Raw genomic sequence first — 20436 nt, 5'->3', positions numbered from 1 at the left:
GTCTAATAACAGCAATAGCGGAATGAGATGAGAGGGAGTGACTTCGCTGTCGTCCGCGAGTAATAGTGTTGAATAAGCGAATCTAATGCTGCATGTAGGAGGTCAAGTCTTCAATGCATTGAAGGCAGTTACCAGCAAATCAATGTTGAGCTTGCCATTGCGCAGAAACTATTGGGCATGCGTACATGAACAGCTCCGAAAGGGGGCTTAACGATATGACAGCTCAATGACAGCTCACTGGTCAGGCAACCAGCGTTCGACAAAGGTCGTAAAGGCAGATAGTCGAATGGTTCGCGGCATGAGGCGTCTGTCACGGTGGTCACAGCTGTTATTCGCATCCACCGCGCACACTGACAGCCATTGTCAAACGTGACTGCAAGATGATCCGTTGATGCAGCGAATCTTCAGGGCATATGTGGAGCTGGTTCAAAAGATTGTTATGGATTTCATTTACGTCGTCAGTACTTACGTACGCGTGTACGCACGGCGCTCCGTAGAAGCGAGATCGAGTATGTGCCGGCTAAAAAGGCAGGGCGATGCAGACTTTGCAACTGGTAAGGGCGGAGAAAATTCGAGTGACGAAAAATTCTTGTGCATAGCCTGTACAGAGCCTGCAGTTAGAGCACACGTATTGGCAATCTACCGCGGAAGTTGGCGTGGCCAATCCGGTAACGAATGTGCGTATTGTTCTGTGCAAGAAGATGAAAGAAAGGGTCGTTTGTGAAACCCTGGTACGAAAACATTTTGGTGCAGAGCTGTGCATGGGGGTAGTTTGCCTTGCCGTAGATCCGAGGGTTTGATGTGTGTGATGGACGTTGCTGGTTGAACAGTTGGGAGATGCCGCATCTTGGAAACTCATGATGACGTTCTAGCATCCACGTGCGTGCCATGTGCTGATTACGCAAAGACCCGCCTGGGGCCGGAAGATCCAGGGACCGCTATGCCTACAGCGTCGTGCGTCCGACGCGAATTTGTACAAGCTGCTCCGGAATATACACCAAGTTGACTACGGCTCAACTGTGACTGACGGTCGTGCAGGGTTCGGGTGGCAGGAGCAAGTTGCAAATCTGTCCGCAACGACGGTGCAAGTTGGTCGCCAAGAGAAGCTCCAGATACACGCCTGCGAACATAGTGTGACGCTCGCTTGCGTGACTGAAGACGACTAACCGCGCATTACACGCGGAGAAGGGTTGTTCCTGTAAGGTTCCCCTTGTGCGAGTCGCTCCTGGCAGGATTCACAGGAGCTTTCTAGAAGTGGTGTGTTTCCGAGAGATCCCAGCTGCAGGCAAACCTTGACGGAAGAGACTGACTCGGTACTGAATCCGTGACGCTGGATAGTGGACGATGGGTTTAGGAGGCAAGCAGAGCTTCTAGCGTGTCCCCTATTTAGGAGATACAGGACAGACAAGTAGGTATAGCGGACGAGGTGGAAGGCCGTCAGATTAGGGAAGAGAAGCGTCGTTTGTCATGTGTGTTCCCCCTGACGTATTGAGGCTGCATGTCTCCTAATTCGATTCAGCTCGCCAGCGCTCAAGCAGGTATGTGGGCTGTCTCCCTACTCGGCTCGACATGGTCACGGACCGCAAGGTTGGGGATTTGCGATGCGAACGGTCTCTGGCCCGCCATCATGGGCCAACTCACGGACTGAATCGCGTGTAAAGTAAGGGCGAATGATTGACGGGGTGGCGCATGGCTGTCGCTCCCAAGGCTCCCTATTCACGCAAGCCCTGTCCGGTTGGTCGTGGCAGGGGCCCATGTGCCTCCGACGCCCCCCGTGCAGGGATGGCGCGACGTACGTGCAGCGTGCAGCGTGCAGCCATGCATCGGTGCTGCTTAGTCTTGGCTGCAAACGGGATGCTGCAGTCGTCGGGGCTGGTAGTGGAGGCCAGGTGTGATGGAAGCCAGACGGCGTGCTGCGCGATGGTGGGTGATGACCAAGGGCGGCGACGCTGCAGCTGTTTGAATTACGAAAGCTAACGGGCCGGCGCATCGCATTCTCCCCTTGTGCACAGTGCCTCGCAGACAGGCCCGTGTTGGACGGCTCGAATCGCGTCGGGCACAATACCCCGGCTAACGCAGCTTGCCGGTACCTGGTGGCTCTAACCTAAAGGTCCACCCAGCCCGCGGGCTCTTCAACGCTGCTCCGTGTGCTCTCTGGATGCTGAAACGTGCTTGAGGCGATCCCAAAGTGAGGCCCGCCCCAGCCCCGGCCCTTCCATGTCGAACGGTTTTGAACTTTGTTTGTCTGGACGCCGTCGTCCTCACCCACCCCACAGCACACCCAAGGAGGCTTTGGATACGAATCTCTACCTGTTCCGGCAGCTGGGCGACAGATACGACACACAGGACAAGAGAGGCAAGAAGAGAGTCGAGTTGGTCGATTGAGACGTGTCGTGGAGCTCCGGGCGCTCATGTCTTTCCTAGGCCTCCGTCCGCACTCGCGCAGCAGTCACACGACGAAAGGCTTGACGTCGCACACACAACGATCGGACGCGACTCTGGTCAGCTCGCAACCGCCGCCTCGCTCGGGCAGAGGCATGGCCGGGGTCATGGACATGGAGCGGACGCGGACACGACGGGAACGAACCTTTATCGGCAGCGAGTGCTGCGTGTGTGAGGAGAACCTCGAGTACACGCTGCGGGGCGAGCGGATACTGCAGCTCTCGTGCGGCCATGTGTCGCACGAGGCGTGCTTCTACGAGTACATCCGCGAGTTCGAGTCGCAGCACTGCCCGACGTGCGATGCGACGCTGGGGCTCGACAGCAGCAGAGGGGGCAACGTGCTCGACCTTGGTAGGCAGCCCTCGCAGACGGCGGCGGGCAGGCAGGCTGATGTGCGCGCAGAGAAACTGTCGACGATTGTGCGTTCGGTGCAGCACGAGGCGTCGCCGCCGCACGCCGAGAGCCAGCGCAGCGCAGCCAACACGCCCACGCCGTGGGACAGCCAGGCTGAGCGGCCGCACGACGAGCAGCAGCAGCAGCAGCAGCACGGGCGGTCGCGCACCGGAAGCAACGCGTCGGCGCGATACCCGCCCACGACACACACACGGCAGCGGGACAGCAGCCACAGTCGCGACCGCGGCTCCGAGCGGGGCGCGTCGCTGTCGCTGTCACAGGCGCAGTCGCGGGCCCACGGGCGCAGCGACTCGGGCGCGACGGGGCTCGCGTCGTCGAGCGAGTATGCCGCGACGCACGACGGGCGGCGGCACGACTACGACGTGCAGTCGATGGAGACGAGCCTCAGCAGCCCGCGCGGCGGCGTGCGGAGCCCCATCCCCGCGCCCACCGTCACCGTCCGCAGCGAGTTCCCTACGCTGAGCCGGTCGCGGCAGCAGCAGAGCCTGACGTGCCTCGTCACCGTCGAGGTGGTCGAGGGCAAGTGGCGGCCCAGCCCCGACGACCTGCCGCGAGCGCCGCCGCCGCTGCCGCCGCTCGCCAGCGTGGCCGAGAGCGATTACGAGCGCTCCAAGTCGCCCGCGCCGCCGTACGAGCCGGCGGCGCTGCTCGACGACATGACCGAAGACCTGCACGCCCGCGTCGACAACTGGCACGGCCTCGACTTCTCGCGCTTCGGCAAGCTGCGCCTCCATGGCCACATCCGCGTCGGCAAGGACCGCCAGTCGTGGCAGGAGCTCGAGTGCTACCTCTTCTCCGAGATGCTCATCTGCGTCAAGGAGAAGAAGACGCCGCCCCTCACCAAGACAAAGTGCACCCTCAAGGGCTCCATCCTCATCAAGAAGCACCTCAACCACGTCGAGCACGCGCCCGACAGCCTCGTCCTGACCCTCAGCCTCTCCGTCGCCGAGCTGCCCGCCTTCCACCTGCAGTTCCACGACCGCAGCCAGCTCGACCTCTGGCGCCGCGCCCTCATGGACATCCGCCTCGACTTCCCCACCGCCGCCCGCCTGCCCGACTACGACCACGACAACTCGGGCCCCGACGACGACGACTACCGCCGCCCCAAGCGCCTCTCCTCCATCAACTCGTCCTACGGCGCCGCCAGGTCCACCATGACCGCCCCGACCGAGTACAGCGCCCCGCGCGCCGCCGTGCCCGAGCCGCGCCCCCCGCCCTCGATCCACGTGCCCGTCGACATTGTCGTCGTCATCCCCGTATCCTCCTCCATGCAGGGCTTGAAGATCAACCTGCTCCGCGACACCCTGCGCTTCCTGGTCCACAACCTGGGCGAGCGCGACCGCATGGGCCTCGTCACCTTCGGCTCCAGCGGCGGTGGTGTCCCCATCGTCGGCATGACGAGCAAGGCGTGGAGAGACTGGCCCAAGGTGCTCGATTCCATCCGCCCCGTCGGCCAGAAGAGCCTGCGCGCAGATGTCGTCGACGGTGCCAATGTCGCCATGGATCTGCTCATGCAGCGCAAGTCCAGCAACCCCCTCTCCAGCATCCTGCTCATCAGCGATTCCTCCACCTCCGATGCTGAAAGCGTCGACTTTGTCATCTCCCGCGCCGAGGCTGCCAAGTCCGTAGCCCCTTCCTCCCACAAATCCGCGCAACCACTGCTAACACGTAATCTAGGGTCTCCATCCACTCCTTCGGTCTAGGACTGACACACAAGCCCGATACCATGATTGAACTTTCTACCCGCACCAAGGCTTCGTACACGTACGTCAAAGACTGGATGATGCTGCGTGAGTGTGCAGCTGGCTGTCTCGGCTCCCTCCAGACTACCTCGCATCAAAACGTCAAACTCAAGCTACGACTACCCGAAGGCTCTCCTGCCAAGTTTGTCAAGATCAGCGGCGCCCTACAGATTACAAAACGAGCCACCGGACGAGACGCCGAAGCCGCGTTGGGTGACCTGCGTTTTGGCGACAAGCGAGACATTTTGGTCCAACTAGCCATTGCACCAGACACCGGCTCACCAGAACAGCTTCCTCAGGACCCTTGGGAGTCGATTGTGTCTGGCCTTGAGGCTCTCGGTGGACCGCTCGACCAGGACGACTCACGCACACTCAGCGTTGAAGAAGTGCCGCTGATCCAGGCAGACCTGACGTACGGTGACATCCTACGCGAAGGGTCTTTGTCACATTTACCACGCCCGTCGTTACTCGCCATCACTCTGCTACCGTCAGGGCCAAAGAAGAGCCCGACTGGAAGACCACCAACACCTCCCATCCCACCTCATCCTCACGTCGTGCAGCGACGCATGGAATTGCTCACCTCAGACATGCTGACACGCGCATTGACGCTTGTTTCGCGTGGGCAACACGACCGCGCACACCACCTTCTCAAGGAAACGCGCAGTATTCTAAAAGGACTCGGAAAAGGAGGTCTGCCACCACTTCCACCTCCAGGTCACCGACGCAACGAACCATCCAGTGCAGCAGGCAGCACTGGATCCGCATCACCGACATTGCACAGTACCAGTGGCGACTTGCGTGCGCGAACGCCCTCGCCTCATGCGGATAGCCCCTTTACTCCTGCAGCAGGCATTGATGTCAGAACCATGTATGCGCTTGACGCAGAACTCGAGTCCAGTCTCGAGTGGATCAACCACCCTGCTGTCTTCGGTAGGGATTCGCGAAAGGCCGTGTTGCAGGCAATCGGTGTCATCTCATCCCAGCGCGCGTACACCTTCCGCTCGCCCTCGGAATCTCTCTGGGCAGAGCGCATTGCTGGTGTCAAGCGCCTATCCGAACGCGCACGCGACTGGCGCGAAACCGGCGACCAAGAAGCCTTGATGGAGGAGAATTAATTGCGCGCAACGACTCTTCGATCTCTTCGCATTTGCTTGCATATACCCTGTATCATAGCGCATCACTCTTTGGTATCATGTTTCCTTGCTTCCATTCACGGCCATATCTTTCTTTTTGGCGATTTCACTGTTAGAGCTGTCATCGGGCTCATCCCACTTGAGACGTCTTGTTTCTCTTTGTTTCTCTTATTGGGTTTACGATACCAACACGGGTCTATATCTCCTTGCATTGGGTGGACCTCCTGGATTTGCAAAAGTAGGACTTGGGCGTCGCTCTCACCACATCTATGCTTTAGAGAGCACCACAGCCCCTTGGCGATTGATTGGCTACACATATGCACTTAGACGCACGAATATCACATCCGTACCATACTCCGTACCGTACTGCATCTGCTACGCTACTTGGGTAAACCGCAACGTTCACGTATGCTCAATAGCTATACCGGGTACAAGCACCCGCAGCTTGTGCTAACCCCTGAAATTGCATCACCCGTGTGTCTTTTAACACGCTGATTGCTGTAAGGGTCAGTCTACACTTGGTCAAGGCAGTCTTGGAACTCCACTGCGGTGAGTTCCGATGGTGGACGCCATGGCTACGAACAAAAGCCGGCAGAGCTACTTCTTCGGTGCGTTCGGGTGCATTACCCCTCACCTTAATCCAGTACCGTTATATATCTATAAGTTTGCAACTATACATCCATACAAGCATTGTTCATCTCGGCATGCAAGGATTCCTACCGCGACTTTGTGCACAAAGATATGCAGCGGACAAGAGCGTTCTTGACCGCATAAATGCGACATTGTTGCTGTGTGCGCTCGGGTCTCTGTCTCAGACTGCCAACGACCACCTGAAACTCCCAGCCGACAGCTCGCTTGGGCGCCAAATGCAATTGGTTTTGTCTTACTGGAACGAGAACGGTGCAGCTACACAAGTCAAAGGTGAAATCGAGGCCTGCATATTGATGCATGGGCTCAGGCAGTCAGTTTATCGTTCGCAATCGGCGAATCCTGCCTGCTGCGGTAACAAATCTTCGCGCTGTACGGTCATGCACGCTGATTTGCGAGCCAAACGATAGAGCACAGGCACCCAGAGCAGTGGGTTGTACCTGACGTGTACCGGCTTCCGTCTTCTTACGCGCCTATCGCACCTGCCATCCGTTGTGAAGGCCTGTTGACGTCAAGCCCTGGAACAAGCCAAGTGCCAACTACTCACCCCACTGTCTAGATGTCCCACTCCTTCTTCTCTTTTCTTCAACAATAACCCGTCACATGCTCCCCAAACGGCACATGCTGAGGTAAACGGCGATGCAGTACTGCCGAAATGACCAGGATGCGAAACGTGTCCTTCCCGTCGCCCCTACTGGCAAATGTCGGCTATGTCCAAGACGACTTTGTTAGACCTGGGAACATCAACGGATTCCTCTGTGGCTGTAGTACACCATGCAATATATCAAGTCTTATTCTGGTGCAGCATCTACAAACGCCTACTCATGCTGCGATTCAAGGGCCACGGCAAGACGCAGGAACCGGTCTTAATTGAGAGGGGCGCGGCGTGGACGAATGCCGCGGAGACATACCGGCTACATCCTGCATGTCGCTGCAGATACAGATGCGGCTGCAGGTGCATCTGTCCCGCTGTAAGAACTTGCTGGCTACATCGAGTATCCCCGGTGTCCATCAGGTTAAGACGCCCAAAAAGCAAACAATATCAGTACCTAGTCCATGGATATAGATCGCGTTCCGACAAGCCAATGAACTCTCATCCCAGTTGACAAGATATGCTAATGTCAAACAGTAATCACTTCCAGGTCGTCTCTCAACCCACGTTTGATCGCTCGTCGCATTGCACAAGGGGCAGCACAGTCTCGATGTCGCTGCGATTGTAGCCATTGGCGGCTCGTCAAACTTTTCCCACTTGCTGGGAAATGCCCAACTTTTGCAAGCCCTTCGCATCTTGACGCACGTGCGAGACCCTAAGGTGGTGTTGGGTGGACCGATGGCATTTCCTTTGCGAGGCGAGCGGGCGGGACTTCGGTTCGATCATTCTCAGCCACATCTCGTTAACAAGGGTATGTGGATGCATGTTACGAATACGCTTACCAAACGGCTATTCCGGTGTAGTTCTACACTGGAGATCATGCTGACATGGGTCTTTAGGCGAGTCTGAAATCCAAAGCTGCATCGACGGTTGGGCTCTGTATGGCCCATAGCCCGCCATACAGGTAAAATAACGTGCTCTTAATGTGGAAGTGATGTCGCAGGATTGCCGATGCTGATTCTTGTTAGACTGTGACTGTTGGTAGCTGACCACGCAGATCCGACGTGCCGTGATCGTGAAGAGGCGGTGTTCTTGACAATATTGCTTTGCTCCGCACTTTCCTTCTTCATGGCCACACACTGGAGCGCATCACCGCTGCCGATCAGACCTATCGCGCTATTGTGGGACCTATGCAGCGGCCATCGAGATAGATCCATAATTCTCCCGCAAACCCAGCGCTGGAACCATTCCGTCAAAAGCAATACTTTCGGCCCGCAGACCAAGTTTACAACTGTGGCATGAGCGCCGTTTTGCCGGAGGCTAAGTCCAAGTGCCAGGTGTGGAGAGGGGCAAGACTCCGTGGTCCGCGCAAAAGCAAGCAACAGCTGAAGGACTGGGATAAGCGGGGTAATCGCAAGAGCGCATATCAAATTACATCATAGCCAGCAAGAAAAAGCATGGCGTTGTGTGAGTGTGCGTGTGTGCCAGAACTCAACATATCCACCCTTTGTCACACCGATATGCACTTTTATACACAAACGGCGAAGATTACTTGCAAAACAAATGTTGACGACTGTGTGCGCATCATACTTTGTATGCAGTTAGAACATGTGGAAAGATGCAAGGTCTCATCTTTGCCTTGTTGGTAAGCCAGACACCCAATGGCGCACGTGCTATTACTTATCCCTACAGTATTTATCTTGCTTAGAGCGGCTATATGGGACCATCAGATCTTTGCGATGAAGCCTACAAGGACCCCTAATCGTTTGTGCTTGTAACATGCACCTGTTCCGATGCTCAACATAAACTGGGTTGGTATTTTTGTGTATTGACCTAATGCCCTCTATACGCAAGCATCAACATCACAAATCAACTACATAGCCTTTCTCTCTGTCGAGACACACTACATCCGTCGGCGTTACGGTAATGGGGTCGGTGCGGATAGAATAACAGATGCGCGCAAATAGCTCATGCGTCCGTGTCATGATATCTGTTTGCTACCTAGCCACCCAGTCGAAATACTTCCAAGGTTTGATTCAACAAGGTCTATCCAACATCCAACATGCATAACCCAAAGCCCTCGTCCCAAAAGCTCTACTTGCTATACTCATTTACAAAACGAATAACAGACTCGTAAACCTCTTTCGGATTGGATGCGCTCAAGAAGTGCTGGCCGCCTTCGATAACCTCCAATTTGGCATTCGGCGAGTTCGTGAAGAGTTTCATCTCCTCTTTGGCGTTCGCGACCGAATAAACAACATCGCTAGTTCCCTGTGACGACAGTCAGTTGCGAAATCACCCTAGAGAACACATCCGCAATGAGACCAACGTTGCTATGAAAAGAAAAGCATCCATCCACTTACATGCAACCGCAAAACCGGACACAGCACATCGCTCAAGCGCATATGCAATCCGTCCCGATCTCTAAGATTAATTGCACACATCCTTATCCTTCGACGTCCTTCGTCGCCTTGATAATTGTTCTTAATCTCATCAATCCAGAAGGCGCGGACGTCTTCGGGACAGTCCTCCTTCCCCAAGCCCACGTCGATGAGGAAGTTGCAGAAATCTGTGCTGGGTGCAAAGTCTGGCGTAGGCTCATTGGATTTGGTGCCGAATTCGCCGGTGATGCGGTCAGCGAGGGGGTCAACGGCGTGCCAACAGCCTAGATCGCGAGAACGAGGGGACTCATAGTCTAAGGATGTTCCAAGAGGTACTATGCCAAGGATCTTGGTAGTTCCTCTGTCAATATCTGGTAGAGTGTGTCGCAAATCATTAGACATGGCGTGGGTCGCTTACCTTTTCCGGCGCCAAAAGTGCCATTCGTACCGTCACCCATCCTCCCTGGCTCGTCCCTAATACAAAAGCTTTCTTCACACCCAGCTTCTCCATAACCTGCAGATTCATCATCGCAGTATCCCAGTACGTCCAGTTCTCAGTCTTTGCGCGCGTTTGTCCATGACCCAATAGCTCGATCGCTACCAGATTCATCACCGATGTAAGTGTTTCGTTCGTGTATGCATCACGATAGAGCTCCGAAGACGTAGCGAAGGAGTTTATCAAGATGAGGGTGGGTTTGGAGGCGTCCACGGGACCGGAGGTTTGGTAGGCAGCTGTTATGCCGCCGAGGTGGGGGACGTCAATGGTTTTGGTGTTTGGCATGATGCACAGCGAGAAAGTGCACTGTCTTTCGAGTATGGGCGGTTGGTGATCATAGTTGCGAGTCGTGAGGCTGATGTTGTCGTGTGAATTTGCAACGACGTCACATGTCGATCTTGTGGGGAACGTTCGGGCCGAGGGGGTAGGTTATTTCCTTATTTGGGATAACATAGTGATGCGTTTACAAATCATCACAAAATATAGGTATGAAGAGATGCGAGTGTCTTAGGATGTTATCAATTGGTCGGCGGAGCGGCAATTCTGTTGAAACGCAACGTGAGAAACACACATAAAGTGCCGCAAGAGCATATCATCAATGGTAAATCTTTGCAAGAGAATGTACATGTTTGCCTTCAGACGTATAAAGCTATGTTGCTGTGCATATTGCTTGCTTAGTTCTCCAGAACATACCTATACCTCGCTTTTCCTGCCTCCATGTCCACAACCGCGGTGTTAGCATCTTTCATTGGTCTCTTCTGGATCCATGGCTTGATCTTCTTCTCAGCCGCCAACTCCAACATCTCCTTGATCTCCCATGGGGCACCGATGCCAGAGCCTCCAACCTTGAGTCCACCAGAAAGAAGCGTGAAGGCGTTGATGGGAGGAAGCTCTCCGCCGTCCGGTGCTCCAACTTGGATGAAAGTACCATGAGTCTTGAGCAAACTAAGATAGCCATCTAGAGGCATCTTGGCGCTGGAAACGGTGCATATAATGAGATCGAGCGTTTGTGCGTTGTGCTTGGCCCAATCCTTATCTTCGTCAGTGGAAACGTAGAGGTCAGCGCCTAGCTTGAGAACGTCATCGCGCTTCTCAGCCTTGCGGCTTATACCGACGACCTTGTCTGCACCCAGGGCTTTGGCAAAGAGAACACCGAAATGACCTAAGCCCCCTACTCCAACAATTCCGACAGTTTTGCCAGGACCACAGCCATAACGCTTCAACGGAGAGTAGACGGTGATTCCGCCGCAAAGCATCGGCGCAGCATCCGCACTATCCAAGCCGTCAGGGATACTTAGGACGAAGTGTCCGTTTGTGCGGTTGTGTGTAGCGTATCCACCATAGCTTTTGCCCTCGTCGCGTGGGTAGATGGAGCCATAAGTGTTTACTGTCTCGCGGTGGCAATGGTTCTCGATGCCGTTCGAGCAATCGGGACAGTCTGGTTGAAGGCATGAGCGTGCTTGCGCGCCGACACCAACACGGTCGCCCTGCTTGACGTGCTTGACGTTCTTGCCAACCTTGACGGCTTTGCCGATGATCTCGTGACCGACGACGCAGGCTAATAACCATCAGTACGGTGAAGCAGTTGACACAGTCTGTAACATACGATATGGTGTAGGGCCCCAGCCAGATTTCAACATGTGCAAGTCTGATCCACAGATACCGCAGTGAGAGATCTCAATGTCAACATCGTCTTCGGTCCACTTTTTAGGTTCAAATTGACCCCACTCCATCTTTCCCTTGACACTCTCCTCGTCCTTGCCGAGCCATCCTTGGAATTTTGTATCTGTCGCCATTGTGTAGTTCGTATTGTTGTAAGCGTACGTGCTCGATGTTGGTGTTGGTGTTGTAGTTGTAGTTGTAGTGGGTGGGATGTTTGGCCGCACCATCCGTGCACATACACTTATATATCAGCAACGACCGTTAACTCCGTGGACATTCCGATATGACGTTCACTATGAGCCTGGCCCGTCTAGAAGAGCCTCAAGGCAGCCTATGCAGGCGGACTGCGGAACTGAGCTATTCTGGTTGGTCCCATCGTCACTCTCATGAGCGCCCATTGGCTACCTTCGCCATCATAGACCTTTACGCGTACTTGTACTGCGGGGACAGTACCGGTTTCGTTTACTGATGCTGTGCGTCATCAGTTGAAAAATTATCCACCGCGTAGATAGCGGGAGTGAGGACTTCTCCTATTGGTCGCGTGCCTTGCGCTAATGCGACCGCCGATGGATATCGGGCCACTGCCAAAGATTGTCGGCGGACCGACTGATGCAGACCGATGACAATGCACCGGGGTCTGGTGATATCGGGGTTAAACGCGGAGAATGCAACTCTGAGGGCGGTTGCATCGTGTCACGGAGATGACTGGATGCCGAAGTTGTATGGAGTCGTTGCAGTGTGAGGATCACATGGGAATGTGCAACAAGATAATCAGTGTATCATTTGTTACCTCAGACGTTGGAACTTGTCTTCTTCAGCCATTGTCTTGTCGACACGTTCAATCGTTTCGGCGTCATATACTTCCTCTAAGCTTTTTTGGCCTTTTAACACTTCCCTCTCATGCTTTGTTGCCTCTTCTTTCGTCATAAGAACCAAGTCCTTCATCTGGAGATGACTATTCTTCTGACCCGGTGTTCTCTCATCAACAAAACTCAGAGCTGGCTTAGTCCATCGTGTCAATACTAGGCGTGTAGACAACCCACTGATGATACTTCGGCCATGGTATACTTCTTCTACTAGATAGCCCACATCATCTTGTGTTATGGGAATCTTGAGACCCAGTGGGTCCTCGCTGAAGAGTGCACGTGCCAGTCTTTCTTCGGCACCTTGGAGAGCACCTAAAATTCCGTCGTACATCTTGTCGCGTGACTTGGCTGGCAAGTATTCGTGAGGGTAGCCAGAGATGGAAAGGATGACATGATTCGCAACTGCGAGACCGAAGATGGCTGGCATAGTACCCAAAACTGGCAAGATTCGTACCCGGAAATCTGCAAGAACACCAAGCTCTCCCACGTTGCCTTTCGCAAATTCTTCTTCGGAGAGAGGTTGGAGCTCAGCCTTCCCTGGGCCTGGCCTTTCTGTAGAGTAGACAACTGGTATGCCGTCCTTGACACCCTTCAAGCGTAGCTTTCGCCTTGTAGACTTTGACAACGGGTCGTCTGTACTTGTGGAGATGTCGCCAATGAATATTCGTGTAGGATCAGACTTGCATCCTGCACCCATGGAAGATATGACCTTGATATTATTCATGTAACAGTATGCCAGAAGTGCAACCTTGCTGTCAATGTTGTCGATAGCGTCGATAACAAAATCCGGCTGCTGATGGTTCATGGGTGCTAGCTGAGCTGCAGCAGTATGCTCGGCAAAGAGTTCATTTCGGCATTCGAAATGGGTCCAGGGTGTGATTTGTTCGAGTCGTTTGCGGAGGCAGTGAACCTTGGGCGTTCCGACATCTGCTAGTGTAGCAACTGCATGCCGATTGAGCGAAGACAGCGTGACCTGGTCAAAGTCGATAAGCCTAAGTTTGGAGCATCCTGAGCGAGCGAGGGCGGCCGTAGCATGTGATCCGACGCCTCCGCATCCGACTACAATTACGAAGGCATTCCTTAGCTTGGCGATTCCAGGATCTGTGAGAAAGACTCTATTTCTTGCGAGTTGTTCAAGGATGAGATCTGGTGCACTAGTCAGAGTTGAACTGGCATTTCATGAAAGAATCAATACCGTCGTCGTAGTCACCTTTCCTTGCCCTTGCGGCTAATGCCATACTCCGCTCATCTTCCTTGCTTGGGGCGAAGACGTTGGAAGCAGCACCATATTCGGTCAGCTGGGTGATGTTAGCGAGTATTTAGGTGTCAGCTCGATGATCGAGTATGCAGCCGATTCGATATTCGGGTACTCACTCTGGACGCGCGATGTTCGTCACTGACGTCTGGAATCGATGCCTTCAGATCGGCTACCCTTGTCAAGCGCCGAGCTTTCTGAAACCCTAGAATCGCACTGCCCACGACAAAGCCTGACACGGCTGCAGTCGTGATGAGCTGAGCATTGTGAGACTCAGTTGCTCGCGACAGCCAGGAAGGCATTTTAGCGGGTTGACGTCACACTTTATGCGATGATGTCCTCAATGCAGATCCGCATAGCCGTCTATGTACAGTAGAAGAAACAGAAACGAAGAGGGCTGCGCATGTACTGGAAACCCGTAAAACGGCCGGACTTGATGATTTGTATGTGGTGTCGAATATGCATGCAGGTGCGGCTGTCAAGACTAGCGTGCATGCGGTAAGCGCCAAACCCTCGTCGTCAAAAATGCAGATGACCATTAGGGAGCAGGCGCCAGCGAACCAGACGAGCACGGGTAGACGCGTTCTGAGACATCCCTCACGCGCCGTAAAGGACGCCGAAGCCGTGGGAGTCGCTCTCTGGCTCACGAGGGGCATTCCCATCACCTCCGACGACCAACAACCCACGTCTCGGAAGACTGAACAACATTCATCATGTCCAAACTCACCTTGGGTTTGATAGCTGCTGGTGGTGCAGCTGCAGGAGCTGCAGCGACTGCAGCGCTTTACTCTGCAAAGAAGGATGGCCCTCCGTCTGCACCATCCGTCATCACGACTACGACGACAACCATAGCTGGGCCCGGCCGGCCAGCGCCTGTACCCTCGGTCCCTGCCACGCCATCGCCCGCTGTGGCTGTGGCTGCCCGGAGAGCAGTCGTAGACCCCAACGGTATCTTCCAATATGGGTTCCCGGGCCCAGTCAACGATCTCCGCCCTGCCGCCTCCCTCACATCAAGTTACGACCGACGAACACGAAACCCCGCATGGGTCGCCGAGCACATTACGCCCGAGTCGCTAGCCAACAGCAACGCGGACAGGAAACACAGCGTGTTTGTAGAAGACGTGACGATCCCCGAGATGTTCCGTGCAAAGCTGAAGGACTACTTCCGCTCTGGCTACGATAGGGGGCATCAAGTCCCTGCTGCAGATGCCAAGTGGAGCCAGGAAGCCATGGACGATACTTTTGCGTTGAGCAACATGTGTCCGCAAGTGGGCGATGGCTTCAACCGCGACTACTGGGCGCATTTCGAAGACTTCTGCCGGAGGCTCACACACTCGTACCCCTCGGTCCGCATCGTAACCGGCCCTCTGTATCTCCCCAAGCGCGAGGCCGACGGCAAATGGCGAGTGTCATATGAAGTCATCGGCTCACCACCCAACGTGGCTGTGCCTACACATTTCTACAAGGTCATCTTCGCCGAAGACGGGAAGCTGGGGGGCAAGGTGGCGCTGGGTGCTTTTGTGCTGCCGAATGCCGTCATTCCCAGCCACAAACCGTTGACGGATTTTGAAGTACCGGTCGAGGCGGTGGAGAGGGCTAGTGGACTGGAATTTGCGACTAAGCTCACGCCAGAGAGGAAGAAGAGGTTGTGCCAGGAGGTCAATTGCAGTGTCATTGTAAAGGAGTATGCGCAGAGGCAGAAGACGTTTGCTAAGAAATAGGCTTCCAAGCCATGACGAGATGTTATTCATGGTACAGTGTATAGTACATTGTGGTCCTCCGCAGTGTTGTAATGTCGTGATGGCGCAGTCCAACCAAGCCTTTACAGGTTCTGCACGGCACCGCCCTGGGCACTCTCGCGCTGTATTCTGCCGACGTACTGCTTGCTCACAGTATTCCATGCGCTCATGTACTTTTCCATGCATGCGCTCATGCAGCTTTCTTCGCCTTTGGAGAGGGCAGCACCGGGCTTGGGGATGCAGCGCTCGAAGCAGTGCTCGTTGAGTTTCTGGGAAGGCGTCAGTACGACGTGCACCGCCATGCAGAGACAGTATATGCCCCGGACCGACGGACCTCGACAAGCATGCGCGCATTCTGCATAGCCGCTTCCTGCTGGACCTGGCGCATGACGGCCGTCTTTGGGTCGCTCGGGTAAGAGGACATGCCGCCCAGGGAGTCCATGGTCTCGGGTGGGTGTGCGTCTGGGGGTGAAGGGGCGTGGGTCGTGGGGCGTGGTGCTGCGAAAAGGTGCGTCGTGCGTGCTTGTCGACGTCAAGAGCGCCTCTCTCGCTAGCGTAGTCGCTGCAACCCGAGACGGTGGACCCCTGCAATGCACGCCGAGGTGATAGAGTGGCCTTTCCATGTCGACGATTCACTCTGCCAACTCCAGCACGCCACGCCCCGTCCCAGTCGCCCGACCCGTGCCTCTCTAATTGTTTCCCCCAACCACTACAACGCAGTCTTGGTGCCACTCTTTCTTCCGCGCCAGTACTCTCTTGGTGCGCGACCATGTGGGCAGCAAGACCATGGACGAGCCTGTGCTTGCTTGCAGGCAGCTGGACGGGTGCTTGGGCGCGGTCCGGGGGATTGAGCGAGGACCCTGATATCAAGGCCATCTCGCTGCGAACACACAGTCTCGAGCCCGTAAGTCGCATGTCCTCTGCGCCCATGCAAACATGCCCTGACGCCGCACACAGCCGTACCTCGACTCGGACATGCAGAGCCGCTGGTGGGATTTTGGCGGAGACACGATTATTCGGACTGATAAGTACATTCGACTGGCTTCAGACAAGCCCTCGCGCGACGGCTGGCTGTTTTCGCGCGTGCCTCTGACCGCGACCAACTGGGAGGTAGGCTGCACTCTGTCCCACCACATGTCCCAGACGCTCACGCCCGTAGATTACGTTCGAGTTCAAGATCCACGGCCAGGGCAACCTCTACGGCGATGGCTTCGCCATGTGGCTCACCAAGCAGCGCGCGCAGCCAGGAAACGTCTTCGGCCACACCGACAAGTTTGAGGGCCTCGGCCTCTTCTTCGACACCTACAAGAACAACCGCCCCGGCACCGTGTTCCCCTACATCATGGCCATGAACGGAGATGGAAACACGCCCTACGACAAGGACAACGACGGCAAGGCCAACGAGGTCGCTGGATGCTCTGTACGTGCTGCCTGGCCCATATGGCCCTCTCGATACTAACGCCAACTAGGCCCGTGGCATTCGCAATGCCCAGATCGCCACCAAAGCTCGTCTCACGTATTTCCAAGAACAATTCCTCCGCCTCGAGCTCCAGTACAAGTCAGAGGGCGAATGGACCCAATGCTTCGAGATCCCCAACTTCAAGGTTCCGCCCGTCGCCTACTTGGGTTTCTCCGCCGAAACCGGCGAACTGTCCGACAACCACGACATCGTTTCAGTCAAGTCGCAAAATCTCTACAAAAAGACTCCTGGGTCGGCTTCCTCGTCAGGAAGCTCAGGGGGCAAGACTGCCTCGTCTATGACGCGCGAAAAGAGCAGCAGCGGTGGAAGCTGGACTTGGTTCCTCGTCAAGTTTGTGCTATTTGGCCTAGCCCTGACCGGTGCCTATGTCGGCTTTACCGTTTACAGGACCAAGCAAAGAGACCGTTTTTAGGGGAACAGCTCCTACCTCAAGTTCAAGGGCAACAAAAAGCTTGCTTGGCTGGGCCCACCAATGCTCCAGTTTGATGGGTGTGTCGAAGTCGGCGATGAGAATGACTGGATGGCACTGTACAGGGTTGGATGATGGAGTCGAGCTGTGCAAAAAATGGCCTGGAGAGGCCACGCGCATTGTTTTCTATCTCACCTAGCGCTCTTACTTCTCTTTCCTAGCATGTATCAATCGTAACACCTTAGCGTGACATGCCCAAGGTGGAAGCCATGTCTCCGCATATAATAACACGCCTCTGTACAGAATTTCACAAAGGCTGCCGATGAAAGCAAGCGGAGTGGGTTGAGGGTTGCTCTAGCATCCGTTTTAGGTGACCTGGCTACATGGAGTAATGGAAGCGGCCACGATGTCGAATGCTTTATTCATAGTCAAGCAACACATAAGACAGTGCTCCATGATTGCATGCTTGTGTTGGGATAGACATACGTGCATTATACATACATACCGACGTGCACGTCGTGCCAATCGTCTTTAGCAAGACAGCGAATGTACAATTGACAAGCTTCACCTTCGACAGATGACAATATATGTAGACACAACCCGGATGTACAGACTGCTTTTGTGGAGACGCCAAGACATAATTTTTTAATCTAGTAGTTTGGCTTCTTGATCGACGCCGGTGGAAGGACAAGATGCTTATGTCATTAGCGCGCTGCTAGCATGGCCCGTGATTGCGCGCTCAAGTTTCCAGGCTGCGCGTCGGCAGCTTTCTCTCACTACCCACAACCCGAGCAGCGAGTAAGTAGCCCCAACCGCTATTATCTAGCTTAGAATGCGCCGGCTGTAAGCGCACGCGAAACAACAGCTAACGCCCATCAGATCCCAGTGAACGACAAACCTTCGTCACAAGGCGATGCTGGGGACTAATCACCCCGGCGTCTCACTGCATGACAATCAAGAACGGAAAGCGGAGGGAGTGCGCCATCATACTAGATGTAGCCACATCGCTCAACTCATCATTGCACAACGCTGATGGAGGCGATTTCGCAAAGCCACTGGGTTCACCATCACCAGACTCCAGCCCCAGCCTTTCCCACTGCGCACTGAGGAAGAATAAAAAAGGTTGAAGCGCCGTGCTACCTCGCCTAACAAGCTTGGAGGACGAAGTTCGCTCTTGACGACATGAAAAGTAGTTTTCAATCCGAGCGCCTTTGCCCTTGTGGCATCGCTGGTCGTGGGGATGCGTGGTCTTTGTCGTTGGGTCTGTGGGTCTAGGTGGTGGTGCTTGTGTTAGAGGGTTGTTTTCTTTTCAAAGTCCTGTTTTACAGACGGGCGGAAGGGGTCCAGTGATGATGTCCCTGTGGGGGCATTAAAGCCAAAGTCGAGTTGAGGAGCCCGATCATTGCCTGCTGAGAGGTCGAAAGACTAATCGATGGGGAATGGACGAGGTTCCTTCTGAGGACAGCAGGAGAGCTAATCTGAGGACCATCAATATATAACGTACTGCTTATAACAAAGGCCATCTCTTCGCTTGCCCCGGTTGACTTGTTCAAAGATATGCTAGCATCTACAAGCTATTTCAGCCCAAGCTCGAATCCAGGCTTGGTATATCGTACGTTCTACACTTCAAAGGTCGAGGCCCCGGCTTGTGACAGTCGTCGACGCGTAAACTACTCGTAGACGTAGCAGAACGGTCCGGCAACCGTGCTAACCAAATCCTTGATCTTATATGCCTTGCCGTCTACATTCAACACCTCCAGGTCTACAGTATCCTCCAAACTCTGCGCCCTCCCACCGCCCATCATTGACGTGCCACCTGCGATAACCTGCTGCCTGTTTGGATAGTCTTGGCTCTGCCAAATAGACCATACACGGTCGATCATGGCGTGATGAAGGTAGAAATATGGGTCTGCGGCATCGCGTTGATCAGTTGGGAAGCCGCAAATGAAGAAAAAGAATGGTACTCACCACCAGGCGAAGTATAGAAATCACTCCCCGGGTCACCAGCAACCGTGAAATGTCCCGCCCCGTGGACACCCGTCGCTCCTTGCATAACATCTTGAAATGTTGCAATAGTCCTGCTGTTTGTGATCAAAGCAGCAGTCTTATCTGTCGTCGCGTACAGTTGCGTAAGGTAGTTGCTGATATCGCGCTTGATGCACCGAGGATTGTACCCAAAGCCATCTGATCGTGGATTACGTGGAGCCTGCGGACTGTCCATTGCTGCCAGCGGTCTGGGAGAAGTCAGCAGATGCACATATAGGATACCGGCAGGGGCAGTATGGCACTACAAGTATGGAAGGTGGTACATACCCCAGGTTAACCATCATACCCTTGAACGGCCCACTAGCAATACATCCTCCCCCGTTGCCAGCCGGCTTCAACCCATTGCTATTATGTTGCACCTTTTCGCCCTGGCCACTCATACTCGTGTCGCTGCCATCGAAAATCGGGCTAGTCTCTGGGCTGGCTGCCCATCGTCCCCAGTCCCAGTATGGCTGGGTACCATTGTAGCCACATTCGACTCTCAACGCGTTCTCATACGCAAACGTGTAGTATCGATGCCAGGATAGGAAGTTCCCTGTGCCATGGATTGAGAGCGTGTACTTCATATGAATTGCTACAAAGTCGTCGAACCGTGATTTGGCGCCGGGGTACACGGTAGAGAGCTTGGAGGGCGCTTTGGTTATGCACTGGACGGCGGCAATGTAGGCGCGCTTTTCCGAGGCGCTGATACTGCCCCTGATTGTACATGTTAGCTGGCGGTGTATGGAAAAGTCCTAGGGTGCCTTTGGACATACCATTCTCGGCGTACGCGGAGTTTGTCTTTGGTACACGTTGTTGAGTTGGCAATGGCGGCGTCGATGGCTGCTCGGCCCTTGGTCTGCAGATCACCAACTGCGTCTGCTGCACAGAGTATTTGTAGTACGGACAGTGAGATGAAGAGGACATACAGCGCCCCAAGATGGAATGCTGCCATCTTTGACTTGGAGGCAGCGCTCACTGACTTGACTGCTATATGATAGAGGCAGGACCCAACTTATATATGAGATCTCTGGGCATAAGCGCCGATGTACAGGCAAAATTACCTAGGTAGTTGCTCGGATCTTTCCAGCCGTGATCTATATGACAGTCATGTCGGAAAGAGTCTTGTTAGATGGGGGCTTTGATTGATGT

At 54.6% G+C, this 20436-nt stretch overlaps 8 protein-coding genes across 8 annotated transcripts; 3 read left to right on the top strand and 5 right to left on the bottom strand.

The window, feature by feature from the left end:
* Window positions 1-2537: 2537 nt before the first annotated feature.
* J4E88_007762 (uncharacterized protein) lies at window positions 2538-5713 on the top strand (the record flags this gene model as incomplete). Its single annotated transcript, XM_049401377.1, is given in 3 exon segments — window positions 2538-2546; window positions 2562-4477; window positions 4534-5713. 3 exon segments carry the CDS (start codon window positions 2538-2540, stop codon window positions 5711-5713), a joined length of 3105 nt encoding a protein of 1034 aa, XP_049253061.1.
* Window positions 5714-9065: 3352 nt separating this feature from the next.
* Window positions 9066-10133, bottom strand: J4E88_007761 (uncharacterized protein; the record flags this gene model as incomplete). Its single annotated transcript, XM_049401376.1, has 3 exons — window positions 9066-9242; window positions 9335-9700; window positions 9771-10133. 3 exons carry the CDS (start codon window positions 10131-10133, stop codon window positions 9066-9068), a joined length of 906 nt encoding a protein of 301 aa, XP_049253060.1.
* A 389-nt stretch (window positions 10134-10522) lies between these two features.
* On the bottom strand, window positions 10523-11644 carry J4E88_007760 (uncharacterized protein; the record flags this gene model as incomplete). The annotated part of the gene is made up of 2 exons (XM_049401375.1): window positions 10523-11406; window positions 11455-11644. 2 exons carry the CDS (start codon window positions 11642-11644, stop codon window positions 10523-10525), a joined length of 1074 nt encoding a protein of 357 aa, XP_049253059.1.
* A 652-nt stretch (window positions 11645-12296) lies between these two features.
* On the bottom strand, window positions 12297-13933 carry J4E88_007759 (uncharacterized protein; the record flags this gene model as incomplete). The annotated part of the gene is made up of 3 exons (XM_049401374.1): window positions 12297-13522; window positions 13572-13674; window positions 13751-13933. 3 exons carry the CDS (start codon window positions 13931-13933, stop codon window positions 12297-12299), a joined length of 1512 nt encoding a protein of 503 aa, XP_049253058.1.
* Window positions 13934-14344: 411 nt separating this feature from the next.
* Window positions 14345-15352, top strand: NUC1 (nuclease; the record flags this gene model as incomplete). Its single annotated transcript, XM_049401373.1, has 1 exon — window positions 14345-15352. The coding sequence occupies one exon, from the start codon at window positions 14345-14347 to the stop codon at window positions 15350-15352; it is 1008 nt and encodes a 335-aa protein (XP_049253057.1).
* Window positions 15353-15453: 101 nt separating this feature from the next.
* On the bottom strand, window positions 15454-15812 carry TIM13 (protein translocase subunit; the record flags this gene model as incomplete). Its single annotated transcript, XM_049401372.1, has 2 exons — window positions 15454-15639; window positions 15705-15812. 2 exons carry the CDS (start codon window positions 15810-15812, stop codon window positions 15454-15456), a joined length of 294 nt encoding a protein of 97 aa, XP_049253056.1.
* Window positions 15813-16139: 327 nt separating this feature from the next.
* J4E88_007756 (uncharacterized protein) lies at window positions 16140-17262 on the top strand (the record flags this gene model as incomplete). The annotated part of the gene is made up of 4 exons (XM_049401371.1): window positions 16140-16274; window positions 16328-16480; window positions 16530-16790; window positions 16840-17262. 4 exons carry the CDS (start codon window positions 16140-16142, stop codon window positions 17260-17262), a joined length of 972 nt encoding a protein of 323 aa, XP_049253055.1.
* A 1667-nt stretch (window positions 17263-18929) lies between these two features.
* J4E88_007755 (uncharacterized protein) lies at window positions 18930-20239 on the bottom strand (the record flags this gene model as incomplete). Its single annotated transcript, XM_049401370.1, has 4 exons — window positions 18930-19168; window positions 19228-19493; window positions 19573-19995; window positions 20061-20239. 4 exons carry the CDS (start codon window positions 20237-20239, stop codon window positions 18930-18932), a joined length of 1107 nt encoding a protein of 368 aa, XP_049253054.1.
* Window positions 20240-20436: the final 197 nt, after the last annotated feature.

This window comes from Alternaria novae-zelandiae (genome assembly GCF_023758075.1).
Source record: "Alternaria novae-zelandiae strain BMP 2774 chromosome Unknown scaffold_16, whole genome shotgun sequence".
NCBI lineage: Eukaryota > Fungi > Ascomycota > Dothideomycetes > Pleosporales > Pleosporaceae > Alternaria > Alternaria novae-zelandiae.
Note: the sequence above shows the minus strand (reverse complement) of the source record. Positions and strands in the feature narration are given on the sequence as shown.